The following is a 17,069-nucleotide window of genomic DNA, read 5'->3' as shown; positions in this document are numbered from 1 at the left end:
CGGGCTAGGAGGATATAACCTCTCCGTCGAAAAAGAAAAAGAAGAAGAAGAGCCGAGTAAATAAAAACAAAATGGGGAGAAAGAAAGAAAAGATCCTGCGCGGAAGAGAGAGCGCCCGAGATGCTGAGTAGTCGCCATGGAGACCCTTCCACCACCACCACCATCCATGTCTTCTCTCCTCTCCTTTCTCGTATATTCCGGCGACCGTGGCCTTTGAGCCGCACACTGAGGCGCGTACGCAGGATAACAGGACGTGGATCGACGAGGAGCGACTCCTCGACGACCCTACATATTGATCAGCATCTCTGCCACCACCACCACAGAGAGTTTTATTTTTTAAAACTTTTTTTTTATTTTTACCCCAAAAAAAGTTGCCCAGTTGGAACCTGGTTTTGTGTTTTCAAGTTTTTCATCCGTTACATCCAGTGAAACGCGTAGACATTCCGGCGGTTGGATTCCACGATCGATTCCTCGTTTTTGGTTTGAAAATTAATCGCACTTGTTTTTTCTTTTTAAACTAAAAGAAAAAAAGGAATAGAAGATGACTCGCCAATTAGTGAAGATTAAAGTCGTTCGAGTCGAGAATTAAAAGTGATGGAATTGTGAACTTTCTTCTTTTCTTCTCTCAAAGCTGCGAGGGATTTGCGAGTGTCTGTGATGTGTTAACAACAAGACATGGCCGACTACTTGAAATAGCATCCCCCCCCCTCGCTCTACCAGTGCGAAATGCCTTTTTGTAACGATCCATTCAGCCGTCGCAATCAAGAGCCGTGGCTGTGGCCGGCGGATAATTAGTGCGTCAGTTCTTTTTCCTCTTCCCTTTTGTTTGTTTTTTAACGACCGTCGTCGTCGTCGTCTTTTTCTTACCTTTTTGTGTGTGGAATTAAAAAACGACGCAGACGACGGCCATGGTGGATCTGGGCGGTTACGTCATCATCTTGGTCGAGACCAGGGACCAGAAGATCAAACTCTACGGTCCGTATTTGTTACATCAAAACAGAACGATCTCTCTGTCTGTCTGTGTTAACCACCACCCACCGAAGCTCATCTCACCCCATTTCCTCCCTCTGTTCCATTTCCATACCCAATGTGCTGCCTACCCCTAATTCTTGGCTTCTTATATCTCGGCCTCTGTCGCTTGTTTATCGTCGACTCGCCCCTTTTTTCACGTACACACACACACACGCGGGAGTAGATATATAATATCGACGCCCACCCAGCCCCCCGAAAAAACCGCACCTTATCTTGTAGAACGTACATCTCGACCTGCTTGTTTGTTTTCGTTGGTCCTTTTTTTATTTTTTTATTTTAAAAAGAGTTGGGTCAAGGGAGTGTCGTGTCACGGGGAACGAACGAAAAATAAAGAATAAAGGTTAATGATAAGGTGGGGGGAGGGGATGTGGGTCTCGATGCAAAGTTTTTGATGGATAAAAAGAAAAAGTTTTGGAACGGATCGAAATGGAGAAAATGGGAAATTGTTGGCGTGGGGTTGTCGTCAAGGCGGTGATCCAGTCAATTCATTTAATATCTACCGGTGTGTCTAATCTTTTTTTAAAAAGACGCACACCTAGGTAAAAATAAAAAAAAGAAAAAGGAATAAGATAAATGTCATCCTGGCGAAACTGGAACTTGACGTTTAAAAAACAATCACGCAATCCAACAAGCATTTCTACACGCAAAACTGACAAGTGTGTTTTGTCCCCCCCCCCCCTCCCCCTTTTTTTTCAATTTCCCGTTGCCTTCCATCACGTCCGTGAACGCCAGTGAACGATCCACTCCCGCATCCATCATCCTTCAGACAGTAACACAAAAAAAAAAAGAAAAATCACTGGCGGATTTGATTCCCCAATGTTATTTTTCCACCCCATTTAAGTCGACATTTTGAATGGTCAAGGGTACGTGTCGTTTGATGTAGGACACGGAGGGTGGTGATGGGTGGGAGGAGGAGGATTTGTTGGTTTGATTCCATTCAAAAAAAGAAGATGACGAACGGAAACAATTCCAAAAAGGATCGAACGCAATTTTGGACGGAGAGATAATGTACACACACTGGCAGACACACACCACGTCCAAGTTTTAGCAGTAGCGGTGTGTGTGTGTGTGTGGGAGCTGCGCCAGCGAGGAGCTCGGATGCTGCGTAGCGGAGAGAGGCCAAGTATTGATTGGGAGAACCCCAAAGGCTGGAAGGGTGGGGTGGGAGGAGGTGAAAGAAGGAGAAGAAGAAGAAGAAGAGAGATTTGGCGAGGGGGCGGATGAAAAGAGGAGATGAGGAAAGTGAGAGAGGCGGATGAAAGTCAGCGGGATCTTTCCAATCCCTCCTGCCATCATCATCTCTCGACGACAACCGACGATGAAGACGTCGTCGTCGACCTTGGTGGTTTTTATTCCATCGGTGGGAGTCGAGCAGCCGGGAGAAGAAGAAGAAAATTGTGGCTCGGTTTAATACAGAAACGACGGCCAACCGGCCAGTCATTTCACGAGATGGGCAAACGTGAGCGGGGGGTAGCACTCGGGGCTTCTTCTTAATTGGACACAATCCTCCAAGGTGGTGGTGGAGCCATTCTATCTCTCTCTCCTCCATTGGCCGCCTACCCCAAACTACTCCGGTGGTCGATATATGAAGAAACATTTGTGAGCCTTTCATCTGCGGCCGCCAGTATATATAAACTATAACTATTATATATATACACAGACAACACATACGGCACTACTGTGCCTAGACGCTCCGGTCCCTGCTGACGGAGACTGGAATTCAATTGAATTGGCCGTTCGCTTTTCCTCCTCCCCACAGTCCACCTCCCCGTACTGCACCGCATGACTTTTGTTCAATTGCTCTGCCAGTCACGAACGGAGGAACATTGTCAGTCCGTGAAAGAGATGAGATACATGGGGGGAGAGCAGCTGGGAGGAGAGATATACCGGGCGGACAAGAAACTACGTGACTTTTCACCAATACTCGAAAACGGGGTGGTGTCTGTTAATCGGTGGACCCTAAAAGAAAAAATCCATTTCCCCTCCTCCTCGCCCGTGTTGTTTTCACCACCCGTTGTCCCGTTTCCCGTTTCAAATGATATTGGCTGGGAAACGCTGTGAGCTCGTAAAGAATCTAAAGAAGAAGAAGATGTCAATAAATCTTTTTATTTCTGGGGAGTTCTCTTTTGTTCCGTTTGCTAACTTGGCTCCTCTTTTGTGTTTGTATAGGATCCCCGGCAGACAAGGCGGATCTGGAGATTGGCGACGAGATCCTCGAGGTCAATGGCAAGTCGCTGGATGGCGCAACTCACACTGAAGTCATCTCGCACATCCACCAGGTTCTTTTTTCCAAACCCTTTCCAATTTGATCCATTTTCTTCTTTTCTTGTTTTTTTTTGTTGCCTTCCGGCCAATTCGCCGGAATTGGCCAAACTATGGACTGGAAGGTCGCGATAGTGTTTGAAAAACCAAAAGCGACTTTCCTTTTCTCGAGTTGTTGGTATTAATAAATTTTTTCTAATTCATGACACACAGTGCATCCGGTCGAGGACAATCTGCCTGAGAGTCAAGCGGAAGAGCGGCAACAAATTAGGTGAGTTTCTCCTTTTTGTTACACGGTCGGAATTTCAAATATGCAGGTACTCCCCCAAAACAGATCCTTGTCCGCGCCGCCCGTCTGACGGAAGTTCACTTTTCCCATTTTTCCTTTCCAGGAAGAAACAAACGAAAAAAAAACATTTTTGCGCTCATTCTCTTTTTGAAAAATTATTTTTGTATTTTAAAAGTTTCTTGCGTTGTGTTTGGATCGGAATTTTTGGGCGCCACCTGGTGGCCGGAATTTCTAGCCACTTCTATTTCGGTTGAATGTGGAGCCAAAGAAGCGCTTGCGGAAGAGGTGGAAAGGGGCTGGGGGGGGGGGGGGGGTTAGTGTAAGGGCGAATGTCTGTAAGCGTCTTAATTTAGACACGCGTGCGAGAGAGTGAAAAAGCTCCTGCTGGACTGATCCGTGAAGAAAAAGGGAGTCGGGGTGGTGGTGGGATCCAGGAGGAGGAAGACGTAGTAAAAAGTTGTTGTGTCTTGCAAGTTCAGTCGGTGCTTGGGCATGGATTCGCTCAGATTGTGCTTATCCTGCGCTGGCCGGAAGCCCGCAGGATCAAGGAATAAGGGAAGCCGGCGAAACAGCGGCGCTGGATGTTTTAGTAAAAGTGGATCGTCCAAGGGGTGCCGCCGCCGTCCGGCCGATTCGCCGTTGGCCGATGGATGCCCACCACCACCACTACCTGCTTCTCCTCGCCATCGATTGTCGTCGATCGAAGAGCGGGACGTTCCGGCTTCGTCGTCGTCAGTGTCGGACGACTCGTTGGAAAAGATTTTGGAACACGCGGCTAACGACGACCAGCCCGACACGCCCGGCTACTGGCGCAATCGAGGCATCGGAGATGTTGACACTCCGCCGATTAGACGACGGGGTTTACTGATCCCTCCGCCACCCCTCTCGTGTTATTCATCATCGTCCAATTCCGTCACCTTCTCTGTCGATTCTTGTACAATTTTTCTCGTCCAAATTTAATTTTTTTTTTTAAATTTCTAATTGATTTGAATTTTTGATCTGTCGTTTTCCAGCTCAAGATTTGGCGGCCAATAGTAACGTGCAGGATGCCTTTGTCATCGCCGTGGAGAAACAAGCTCGTGAGCGACTGGAGCGGCTTTCGGCGTTGAAGAAGATCAAACCGGTCGACATGACCAAACTTTCTCAACAGGTAACTGGGGCTGGATAACAGGCAACTTTATTTCTTTTAGATTCCGTTTGGTTTTCGACAACTTTACCAGGATCTCCCCATTTTGGTGTTTCCGTCTCTCTCGTTTTTTCCCCTTGATCCAGTTGTCGTACAAAAAGGGAAGATCTGGGGTATCTAATCAAATCGAACCATGTCAAACGAAATCACACGGAGCATTCTCTTCTCTGTGCAGGAAGTGAATTTTCAGTTCGGGGCCTTTTTCCTTTTTTACTCGGATAACTTTGTAGCTGTGGCAGACATCAGAGGAGGGAGGATACGGAGTACTATTTACTATTTAGTATTTACTTCATCTTTTTTCTTTATTGCATTTCGATGATTTGGGTCTTGTTGTGTGTGTGTGTGTGTGCGCGCACCCGTCGGCGGAGCAAGTGAAGAGGAGAGGCTTCGAATGTACAAGATCCCAATCACCATTTTTCCCCATTTCCCCAATTTTCTGCCCAGGCTCCAGAAGGTTTCCTCTCTCCGTTTTCTCACGACTAGTGAAGCGAAAGGGAGGGGGGAAGACGCTATCGATCGTCGTCTCAGAAGAAGAAGAAAAAAGGAGGGAATTTTTCTTTTTCCTGTCTGCCAATCAATAATTCATGTAAGCGTGCACAGTTCCGTCTAAAGAGTCGTCGTCAAGAAGAAGAAGAAGAAGAAGAAGAAGTGGGCCAACGAGAGATCGACTTGTCCAGTCCGTGTCGAGCCTCTTTTTCTCTCTGCCGAGTCCAAGAGTCGAGAGCAGAGAATATAGACTTTGGCCAATGTGGAGAGCAGCACAAGAGCAAGAAGAGAAGAGAAGAGAGAGAACTATGGACGAGTTATTTCCAGACTTTTGTATACACGCAGCACACTCGTTGTGTTGTTTGCTGCTGTTGCCTTCCCTAGAGAAGTCGGAAAGAAACAAGAAATCAAACTGGACTACTTCATTTTTTCTTTCTCTCTTTAGCTGTCGTCTCTTTTCTTTTTAAAAGAAAAGAATTTTACTCCGATACGGGCCGGCCGTCTTAATTCTTTTCAAATGTATACCTTTATTCGCTTCAGCTTTTCGTGCTAGAAGAAGAAGAAGAAAAGAGTTAGAGTATTTATTGTTATGGGGCACCTCCGCGTTATATAGAGCAGCAGCGCTATACTATTGCGGCTGCTGCTGTTGCCGTCACGTGATCTGGAACTGGGCCCGGAACGCCAAAATTCAACCTCCCCACCACCACCACCTTCCACCCCGTTTGACTCTAGTCCCAAGTAGTGGCAGGCCCAAACGCTCATCTCAACCGGAATAATGTCCAATATTCGTTTTTGTTTTTCCATCATTTTTTCTTATTCTCCCGCCGCGTGTCTTACATGCCATCTGTTTCAGTCACACATCTGCCAAGTCCCCACCCCCCTCCTACCGTAAGAAATGTGAACGACACGCTTTTCTACGTCCGCATGTTAGTCAATTATTGCGAGTGTGGCGGGCGGCGGCGGCGGTAGCGGCTACCCTCTAAAGGCCGGATGCCATTTTTCTATTCATTGTTTTTGGGTTCCAGCATTTCTGGGAGATGACGACGATTTTCGGGGGTGTTTTTCTTTTTTTCTTTTTTACTCTGTGATGGATGGCGGATGAATGAAAGTGCGTGTCTTATAGTCTTTTTTTCTTTTTCGTGACAGTTGAGTCACGATGGCGGATCGGCGACTCCCTCGCAGACTAACCGGGCATCGCTCCTAGTGGCCGGCAAGAAGACGGATGGCGGCGACGATGACGACGATGAGGATGACGAGGTCATCAGCCAAGGACATCGGAGTAGCAGCCGGACGCCACCGCCGGCACAGCCGCAGACGCCCACCGCCAAAAGGGACGGCGTCCGTCTTTCGGTGACGTCGCCACCACCGGCCTTTGCTGGCGCTCTGTCACCTTCGGCGGCTGCCGTTTCAGTCATTTCGCCTTTCGGCTCGCCCAGCGGATGGATCGCTCCTGGTGGAGCCGCTGCTGCCGCTAGTCCCGAGGCCGTCGACAAGACGAGCAGCGTCCACATCAACGGCGATCATGTGACTCAGGTCAGGGTGGACGCCATCGTCTTGACGCCAGAGTCGTCGTCGTCGAGTGGTGGTGGAGCTCCACCGCGGCGGGGCAACCCGATCCGCCAGCCGGAAGCGACGGCCGATGACGAGCGAGATGACGACGACGACGATGATGATGGAGGAGACGTAAAGGAACAACCGGGACGAGAAGGAGATGGTGACCAGAGCGAAATGCTGGTGGCTACACGATTGGCCGTTTCGTCTCCTCATTCGGCGGCCAACATGAAATCCGGACCCGGCAGCCGTGAAAGGCTTCACGTGACTGCCGTTCAAGTCGAACATACCAGCGCCCAAGAAGATTCCACGTAAGTCATCCCTCGTCTATTCAATTTTTATTTTTTTTACTCCCTCCCTTGGATCAAATGAAAATCCATCGAGCGTCGCAAAAACAACAACAACAAGGGGCTGGAAAGGAAAACAAAAAGGATGGGGTCCATCCCATTTGAATCTCTTTTATGTTCCCCCCCCCCTCGCTTTTTGGCTTTTATTGGGAATGTTATTATTTTTTGAAAAGAGCCCGTGATCCAATATCTCGGGGTCTTTGACAAATCCTGCGATACCACACACAAAGTTCCCCGGTCGAAAGAAAAAAGAGCCGGGCGGAATGAAAAATCAAGTCAAAACACTCTGGCACAAGAGGCAAACAACAATTCATAATTTTAAAAAGAAAACGGAAAAAAAGAATCTCGGACGGTATTCAATACGAAGACGTAACGTCAAGTGTATTAAGTAGAAGAAGCCATGCAAGCATGCCAAGAGTCGTACAAAAACTAGGAATAAAAGGAAACTTTTTCTTATTTGATTCAACCACCTCTACACCGCCACGAAGCCGACAGAGTCTCATCCGGAGTAAAGAAAAAGACTAAAACTTTTTCTTTCTTCTCTACACCGGAAATAACGTGATGATGATCCCATATCCAGAGCCGGAGAGATGTTTTTTGTGCACTGTACCGCGGTGCTCTTGTGTGTGATAATGAATGTCGTCACGGATTTTTACACGATGGTTTCAGCTTGTAGGCGAGGGAGTCTCTCTATCCATAACAACCAAGGCCATATACAACAGCGATGAGATTTGAAGCTCCTCACGATCTCACGACGTAACGGTCGTGACCTATTCGTGACTCACTTGTGACTATATCCCCCCCATCTTAACTCTGCTGTAATAGGTTCCCTCTTTTTGTGCCTGCGTGAAATGTTGGCCCCGGTCCAGCACTCGACGCCATCTTCTTGCCCTTTTTTGCTGCCGCCTATTTGTGTGTGTGTGCCTTGTTATTGGGGGATGGATATAAGAGAGAGGAAAGTCGTGGATGTCTGGCCTGCCCAGTCTTTGTCGTTTATAACTATTTCTTGTCCCCTCCACCGAAAAATGTCTGAGTGGCAATGGAATGGAGCCAGCAGCAGCAGCCTCCAGTTTCTTGCCTCCCATATCCTTCCAAGGTGAAAGACGCAGGGGGGACCACAAAAACATTTTTCCAGCGACATGTTTCTCAGACTTGCTTTTTGTTTTTGCCCAGGAAGCACACAAAACAACAACCAAAGAGAGTGGAAATGGGTTTCCCCTGTCGTTTAACACGCCGTTATACAGTTTGTCAGCAGATTGGTGTCCCTCGTGTCTACTCTGCGCACTTAAGTAATAGAGAGATCTCTCGGAAGAAAAATATGGCAGAAGGGTGGCCAGCCAGCAGAGGATCGTGTTACTTGGGACCTCAAAAGCATTTGCCCCCGATTTCTAAATGGCTGTTCTTTTCTTTCCTCGGTGGGAAACGCTTAGGAAACTAATGGAGGAAGCAAATGATTATTGCCGGTAGTTATTAACTGGCATTAGCAATCAACTCGTAATGGCGTATTATTGTATTTAGGTTAATTCGCGGTACTCATTTCAAAATTTTAAGCAGTTAAGTTTGTTAAATTGACCGCCAGATGGTGTTGGGCTTTACCTGTTCTTTTTTTTTTTTTTACCTTTTCTCCCCCCCCCCCTCCCAACCTGCCGGCAGGTATTAAAGTTGGGTTGGTAAGAAATCACCTTGTGTTTGTGGACGGTCTGTGTGCGGTTGGCATTCTTTTCCCTCTTCTTTGCCGGTGGTTTCATCAAGGTTTAGCCCGATTTCCACCTCTATTCGTTGCGCGCGTCTGGACTTACGACGAAGCCAAGGGGGAAGGGGGGGAGGTTTTTTCTTCTTCTCCATTTTCCCAAAAAAGAAAAAAACCAAAAGGCAAACGAGAAAATGTATCCAGTGAAATATTTGGCAGCTTCACTGTAAGCCGTGTGGTGGTTGGGTTCTTCTTCGCGTCTCTTCTTCTTCTTCCTGGGCCCCTCAGCGTTCCATCCACCACCAGGTGTGTGTCCTCCACCTGATCTTTGTGTGTGTGTAGTGCGTGTGTGTTTGTGTCTGCCTCTCATTCCGACTCGAGGTGTGGTGTGTTTCACACAACGAAACTATTTGATTCTGGATTTCCAAAAGTGAGTGAAGACATTTTCTTTTTTCCCTCCGTTGTTTCGAAAGGTGTGGTGGACTTTTTTTTTTCTCCCATTACACAAGAAGTTTAGACATTCCCGAACGGCTCTACACCGTAAAAAACAACTCTAAGAAAGAGAGAGAGAAAAAACCCGACTCTTGTTTGCCTTGGCGGCCATTGTTGTGTCTAGTGTTTTGGCTTCCAACGCTGTTTTTTTTTGTGCGTGTGTGTTTTCTTTTATTCCACATTTTAAGGAAATTTGCATATTTTCGACTTGATTTTTTTCCAGTTTTGGGTGGCCCCTTTCGAAAAAAAAAGAAAAAGGGGTTTAGTTTGGACGTCATAGCCATCGAAATATCGAGAAATTAGTGCTGGCTCGAACAGTGTCACGGGAGAACTCCTCGTGTGAGTCGTCTTCGAAAATATTTTCAAAGTGAGTCGGCATTTCCGTTACAAATAGCTTACCCAATTGTCTGCACTAAAATTCCCAATTCGATTTTGAAAGAAAGTTTTATTTTCTCTCTCACACAAACACCAAGCCATCCCTCCCCCCTGAAAAAAAATTAGCCAACCCAAAACAGGTGCGGCCCCTTCGGCTCTTTGCTACTTTGCTTTGAGAGTTTGAGCCCCCATCATCATCGTTTTGTGGTGGTGGTCTTATTTCAGGTGTATTATTTCATTTGGCAGAAAACAACCGTGTGCTTAAAGTGAATCGATGCTAAAGCTCCGAATGCGTGTCATTTCTGCCGGGGGAGTGTTCAATATCCAATTTGCTCACGAACGAAACAGAACCATGTCAACTCTGACCGGGAATCGGGAACGTCTAAATGTCGGCAGAGGTTTATTATCAGTTGAATTTTTGGTTATCAGTCAATCAGTTGTATTTTGTTTTTATCTGTGTGGAATCCCCCTAGAATGACCAACACTTCAATAACGAGTAAATTTGAAATTGTAATTTTTACCTCTTTTTTGATTTCCTTTGTTAGGATGACGTCAAGATTCGGTTGGGCGAAATAGATTCGTGTTGACACAAATGAGATGGAAAAGTTCATTTGGGATTTTGCCGAGTAATTTCCAGTTGTAGAACAACTTTCGTGATAATTTCCAGATAAAGAGAAAAGACTAGAAACACAAAAACAAAAGAAAAAGGAATGTCGGTCGAAGAGGGAAAAAAGTAAAAAAAACTTCAATTAACGTCCGGTTTGGTTTGGTTCGGTTCGAGCGCCGTTCCAAGTTTGCATTTTGTTCACATTCCGGTTGGACCGGAACGGAAAGTCGGAAAAATCAAAAGAGATAAAAATTCCCCCCAAAAAAAGAACGTAAAATGTTAAGTGCACATTATAAGGAAGGAGAAGAAGAAGAAAAAACAAGAATCAGCATTTTTTATTTTAATAAGATCTTCACGAGACGTAACCAAAAAAAATCATTTTCTTGTTTTTTTTTCTTCTAATTTACGAGGCAATCCGACTAGACAGGCCCGTTTTGGAAGAAGATTCCATCTGTTGTTGTGTAGAGATTTTTTCGGTGCAACAACACAGCACAGTTCGTCCCTTTCAAAAATAGTTGTTTTGGGGTTCATTCGCGAAGACAACCACCACATACTCTGGTATATCGTCTATACCCTTGGATGGGTTGTTGTTATTTTGTTTCGTTTGCCCTTCCATCTCGTTGACGTTTCATTGCTTTCGATGGTTCGATAGCCGCACGAACGTTTATGCCACTAAGCAGAAACGAGAGGCGGTGGCGCGGCTGTTGGCTAGGGAAAGTTTGTCCTTGAAAGAAAATATATTTTTTTTTCCTGCCCCCTCTCCTCGCCGTGAATCCTTGACACGATATTTACGAAAGAAACAACTCACGCAGCAGCAAATTTATGTTTGTTTCTTTCTTTCTTGTTTGTGTTGCCCGTTTTAAATTTCCTCCCTTTGTCATGGCCACAGAATCTCTCGTTTTATGTCTTCAGCAATTTTATTATTTCATCACAATTAATGTCAACTTGTTTCCAGTTAACTTAAAAGTTTGAACTCCGCCCGGAAGGATTTGTGATTCAATGACGGAAATTTCTTGACGAAAGAAATCGAATTGTGAGAGAGAAATGGCGGAATCAGCCGTCCGTCGAATGACAAAACGGTAACAACAACAACCACAAAGGCAAAAATTTTGTTTGACGAGAAGATGTAGTTTCTCTCATTCAGATTTGTGTTGATTGAAAGAAACGCTGAAATTCGCTGAACAAAAAAATACGTCCCTGTTGTGCTGCCGAGCGAGAAAATTGTGCTTATTTCGTTTGTCCACGTTGGGTACACATTCAATCAAGTCTCTGTATTTGCGCAGACACACACACTTGGGCCGCTTTTTTATTATTAAAAACTTGAGCGAAGGCTTGACTGTTTTTTTTTCCATACGTACGTGTGTTTTGTGCTGTTGTTGTAGTTTCCTTGTTTGTATTATTAACCAATTCCATTGGAGAGCCGAAAAGGAATGAACGTTTTCTATTGCCACATTGAAAAAAAAAAAAATCTCTTGGCGGATATTAAATTTTATTGTTATTAGAATCTATCCGCTTGGTTGACTCTTCAACATCCGGGGCCATCCGCATTATCCACCAAATCGAATATCTCTCCCATTCACTGGATGTCCTCTAGCTGCTCCCCTCTTCGTGTTTCGAAACAGGAGGGGGATAGTTCTTGTTATTATTATTTTTATTTTGCTGTGTATTACGTACGTGTTCCGGAAAACAAGATGAGTTCGGATTCCTCTCCACGCACCCCCCTCCATCTCCCCTTTGTGTAATTTTAGGAGTCCGTGAGTTCCCTGGTGGACGTGCCCAGCCATTTGGAACGTGATCGTGTGTGTGTGTGTTGTACTGTTGTCCAAACAGCGCGCATAACTTTATATCGTTAAAAGTTTACTGTTTATATTCCCTATGTCTATACTTACTACGGCTCTGTGGCTTTGGCTCATATCAATGTCATTCGATTCTGGCGTCCATCTCTCGAGAGTATTTTTATCTATTGGTTGGTTATTTGCTGAGAAAAAAAAAAGAAGAAAAACCGAAATTCCACTGGGTGGGTGGGTCTGTGTTATGGGGTATCTTCGTATAATCTCATCTCCTTTTCTTCATTAAGGTCACGGTTGGGGAATTGATTTTATTTTTTCTTCTTCTTCGCTCGTGTACGTCTGACAGACGGACGGTTGGTAAACACGTGACGTCAGGCTCCCCCCCCCTCTCCTGTCGGTTTTTTGCGTGGCTTCTTCTTCTCGGAAATTGTGTGTGTGTTGTTAGTTGATTTTTGAAAGGTTTAGTCTAAACAACCCCGGGATCTTTTTTCAGGCGTATTAGCCGCGATGTCTCTGTTGAAAGTTTTCTTTGATGTGCTGCGATTACCAAACATGTTGTCGTTGTTGTTGTTGTTGTCTCTGCCGCTCTGTTGTTGTTGCTGTCGTCACCTTCACTTGATCAACTTCGCTGGCTGGTCACGGCTAATCAATTTTGTTCTTTTTTTCTTTTTCTTTCGTCAGGTTGAAATCGGGCAAGCCGTTTGGTAGTCGGGAGAGCGTCAAGCCAGGCGGCAGCCAATGGGGCAGCAGTGAGCCGTTAGATCAACCAAGTTCGACAACGTCGTCCGCCATGGGCGCCATGAATGGCAATCCATCCATGCGTAGTAGCACCGGCGCAGGTACAGTTGAAAGCAAATTACATTTGCACATTCTCTTCTTTCTTCTCCCAATTGGTTTAACGTTTGACTTTCCTTTTTGTGTTTGCGTTTGCGTAGGCAGCAGCCGAGGAACGAGCGGACGGAGTGTGGGCGGTGGCAGCACCAGTCACAGTAGCGAAGGAGGCAGCGACTGGACGACGCACGACACTGGGCCGCACAGGGAAATGGCTGTCGACGTGCCCGACACGTTTGTCGGCCGCACCAAGACGCCGCCTCGTTATCCTCCGCCCAAGCCGACGGCCGTGGTGGCCAACAACACAACTTCGGTGCCCGTCAACAACAATTCACCCGGGCTGCGGAAAAAGGTGGTGACCGCCCAGGCCAATCAAGTGGCTTCCAACGGAATGATGAAACCGGCTCCTCCATCGCGAGATCATTTGCGAACGGAGGAAGACGGGCGGACATTTGTCATCAATCACTCTGCTGCTCCTTCTGCTCTCCCTGCCTCTGCCCAGGTCTGTGTGTTATTGCATTCCGTTTTTCTATTCCATTTGTAGTTTTCTCTCCTCTCCCGTTCTAACAACTCGAACGCACACAACGACTTCAATCGCACTCTATTTTGATATTCAACGATTCCCTTCCGTTTCGCACCGAATTTCTGTAGAATTCGACACGACTCCAAGGAGGTCCTACCGAACCGGATCAACAGCAGACAACAATTCCGGCCAAATCCGTGGGCGTTGAAGTGGATGTGCTCAGTGCCGATCAGAAGGAAAGAATACGAAAGTACCAGGTAAAATTTCAACAACAAAAAAAAAGGATGGAATTTGTGCACTGGAGCAGTAGCAGCAGTAGTAGCAACAGTTCCCAGCTAGTAGAAGTTGAACTAACTAGAAATAGTTGTAGTAGTAGTAGTTGTTTTAGACTTCGCACACAGTCAACTTTGACGCGGACGTTACTCACTGTCAGCCACACTGACACAACTCTGTGGGGAGTTTGCGGGTAGTCTGGCTTTGGCCCCTTTTTGGCCTTTTAGCAGAGAGAGAAAAAAGACAATGATTCGTTTACGTCTCTCGCTACTTGACATGCAAATTCGCCATTGTCTGTACGCTGCCCGTGTTTGTGTTTTTACTGCCGGCCGTGGTCGTAAAGCCAACTTTTATTTTATTTTATTTATTTTTCCCTGGGAATTTCCAGGAAGAGGAAAGGAGAAAACGCGAGCGGGAAGAGCGCAGTGCTCGCGAGGAGGAGTTCCTGCGCTCATCGCTGCGCGGATCGCGCAAGCTCCAAGCCCTGGAAGAGAGCACGACCAAGTCTCATCCGGCAGGAGCCGCGGCAGCAGGAGCTAGCGGCGTGGTTAACATTGCTTACACTGGGCACGACGAAGACGACGACGACGACGCTGCCGACGACCCCGGTTTCGCCAACGCCGGCCTCGCTTGGGCCGCCCTGGCGCAAAACAATTACCTGCTCAACAGTGGCATGCAGAAGATTATCGGTAAATTGAATTGATTTTTCTAAATTGACGAATCGTTTTTTTTTTAATTGCTTGGGTCGATTGTGTAGGTTTGCAAGACGTGACTGCCGCCCTGCAAAGAGTCCAGCAGCAATTGAAGAAGAATGGACATGCTGGACAGGGTGTGGAGGCGGACTTAGCGGCCGTTCAGAGTCTTTTGCTCTCGCCGGCCTTCCGTTCGGCTCTGACGATCCACTCTAAAGTGCAGGAAGTCTGGTGTTGTGGCCAGCCCACCTTGTCGTCTCACCAAAACGTCCAGCAACTCGTCACCGAGGTATGTTGACTGTTTACAACCCAAGTTCTTCTTCTTCTTCTTCATGGCCAGTCACGCGGGAATCGACGTGAAAGTAGCTCTCTCTCTCTCCCCCCTTCTCTCATCAATCCATTGCCTTCCGGCCAAAAAAACCACCCACCCACCCCACACACACTAAAAGAGAAAAGTCGTGCAGCCAATGGGATCCGCTGAACTTTCCAATGCCTTTTTGTTGATGTTGGCTGGAAACGTTTTTACCCTATGGCACACATTTCCCCCGCGCTGTACTTTTTCTTCTGCGGCAATTTTCACTCGGGAGCCAACCGGCCAACCGGCGTGATTGGTCGATTTACACCCGTGAAAAGACGGGAATATCTAAGGCCTATCGATAATCTAATGGGTCTGCCGCAATCGCGGTGCGTGCTACCCGTGAAACCTGAATTTCAGCCCGCCCCAAACAGAGTTCACAGTTTCAGTCAAATTAACATTTCTGTTGCTCGACTCTGGGTGGGTGTTTGATTCATTTTCCCATTCTCTCTCCATTTGCATTGCTGTTCAGTGTCTGACCAGTCTGCAGCAGTGCGGTCGGCCGGAGGCGGTGGAGCTAGTGTCGCTGCTGGGTCGCTACGAAATGGAAGGGCTGCTCTACGCCCACGATCGGATTGCTGAAGTCAGCGCCATCAGTTCCGCCCCGTTGAGCGACGCCAACCTCAGTGGCGAAGACACGGACGCCATGCCCGAATCGGCTTTCATCTCCTCGCACTTAGCGGGACACTCACCCGCCCACTCGGCTGGAGGATCTTCGCAGCATCATCAAGACAGAACATTCAAAGTCATTTCCCTCGAGAAATCCAACGAACCTCTTGTAAGTTTCTTTTTTCTATTTTAATGACATTTCCCCCGCTACCCGGAAGATAAAAGCAGAAAAGTTGATGAGTTTGAATTAATATTTTTTTATTTTTAAAAGGGCGCCACTGTGCGGAATGATGGCGAGGCGGTGGTGGTGGGTCGCATTGTCCGCGGCGGCGTTGCCGAGCGCTCTGGTTTGCTCCACGAAGGCGACGAGATTGTTGAGGTGAACGGAGTGGAAGTGCGCGGCAAGTCGATCAATGACGTCTGCGACCTGGTGGCTTCGATGACGGGCACCATCACTTTCCTCATCGTTCCGGTCGGAAGTGGCTCGATCGCCAAATCGCCGCCTGGCGTCCTGCCGCCCAATCCCGTGGTGCATCTCAAGGCCCATTTCGACTACGATCCCGAGGATGACCTCTACATCCCCTGCAAGGAGCTCGGCATCAGTTTCATGAAGGGCGACATCCTCCACGTCATTTCGCAGGAGGACGCCAATTGGTGGCAGGCATTCCGCGAGGGCGAGGAGGACCAGACGCTGGCCGGACTCATTCCCAGTCGATCCTTCCAGCAACAGTGAGATGAATATTCCTTTTTTTCTTTTTTTTTAAATCTTTTGCATTGATTGCAGCTTCATTTGCAATCCTTTTGTGTGTCGATGAACTAATGGTCTTTGATCAAAGTAGGCGAGAGGCGGTGAAACAGGCCATGGTCATTGACACGACCGAAAATGAGATCACGTCGCGCTCCAAGGCCGGCACTTTGCTCTGTGCCAAAAAGCAACACAAGAAGAAGAAGCGAACTAGTTTCAGATCCAATTATGGCAAAGGTATACACATCATTAATTTTGGCTCTTTTCATCCTGCGAGCCCGACCGTTTTGACGTTTTCTCTTTTTGGTCTGATTGCAGAAGACAGTGAAGAAATCCTGACTTATGAAGAAGTGGGACTCTACTACCCCCGTGCCAATCACAAACGGCCCATTGTACTTATCGGTCCACCCAATATTGGCCGCAAGGAGTTGAGAGAAATGCTGATGCAGGATTCTGAACGCTTTGCTCCTGCCGTTCCTCGTAAGTTGTCGCTCAAGTTTCATGAGCTGCGGGGGGTAGAATATCCAACTTTGTTGCCAGCGTTCAACTTCAAACTTTGCACTCCCACTTAAACATTCTCTCGCCGTTTAGACACTAGCCGGACGAAAAAGGATTCCGAGATCAACGGTCAAGACTACCACTTTATCTCGCGGACGCAGTTTGAGGCGGACATTGTCAACCGGAGGTTTGTCGAGCACGGAGAGTATGAAAAGTCGTACTACGGAACGACGCTCGACGCCATCCGGACGGTCGTTTCGGCCGGCAAGTTTTGCGTCCTCAATTTGCACCCGCAATCCCTCAAGATCCTCAAAGAATCCAACCTGATGCCTTTTGTCGTTTTCGTGGCGCCACCTTCGCTCGAGAAATTGAGAGCCAAGAAAAGGGACAAGGGTGAAACTGTCAAGGTATAAATTTTGTTTGTCTTTTGCCAACT

General features: G+C 47.1%; 1 protein-coding gene across 10 annotated transcripts in view; it reads left to right on the top strand.

Annotated features, from left to right (window-relative positions):
* Positions 1-17,069, top strand: part of LOC124209578 (protein lin-2-like) — a 30,666-nt gene that overhangs the window by 11,566 nt on the left and 2,031 nt on the right. For 3 of the 10 annotated variants that reach the window (XM_046607620.1, XM_046607619.1, XM_046607621.1), the window contains 14 exons: positions 3,202-3,311; positions 3,508-3,565; positions 4,597-4,733; positions 6,402-7,117; positions 12,789-12,946; positions 13,043-13,440; positions 13,590-13,718; positions 14,123-14,423; positions 14,492-14,715; positions 15,254-15,559; positions 15,662-16,119; positions 16,230-16,372; positions 16,454-16,615; positions 16,727-17,040. In XM_046607620.1, coding sequence (XP_046463576.1) covers positions 3,202-3,311; positions 3,508-3,565; positions 4,597-4,733; positions 6,402-7,117; positions 12,789-12,946; positions 13,043-13,440; positions 13,590-13,718; positions 14,123-14,423; positions 14,492-14,715; positions 15,254-15,559; positions 15,662-16,119; positions 16,230-16,372; positions 16,454-16,615; positions 16,727-17,040 — 3,614 coding nt within the window. Of the gene's footprint in view, positions 1-112; positions 976-3,201; positions 3,312-3,507; positions 3,566-4,060; positions 4,518-4,596; positions 4,734-6,401; positions 7,118-12,788; positions 12,947-13,042; positions 13,441-13,589; positions 13,719-14,122; positions 14,424-14,491; positions 14,716-15,253; positions 15,560-15,661; positions 16,120-16,226; positions 16,373-16,453; positions 16,616-16,726; positions 17,041-17,069 lie in introns of those variants that run through there. The other 7 variants (XM_046607618.1, XM_046607616.1, XM_046607617.1 and 4 more) reach the window with 5 other exon arrangements.

The sequence above is a fragment of the Daphnia pulex genome, chromosome 12 (genome assembly GCF_021134715.1).
Source record: "Daphnia pulex isolate KAP4 chromosome 12, ASM2113471v1".
NCBI lineage: Eukaryota > Metazoa > Arthropoda > Branchiopoda > Diplostraca > Daphniidae > Daphnia > Daphnia pulex.
This window is presented reverse-complemented; position numbering and strand designations above follow the sequence as displayed.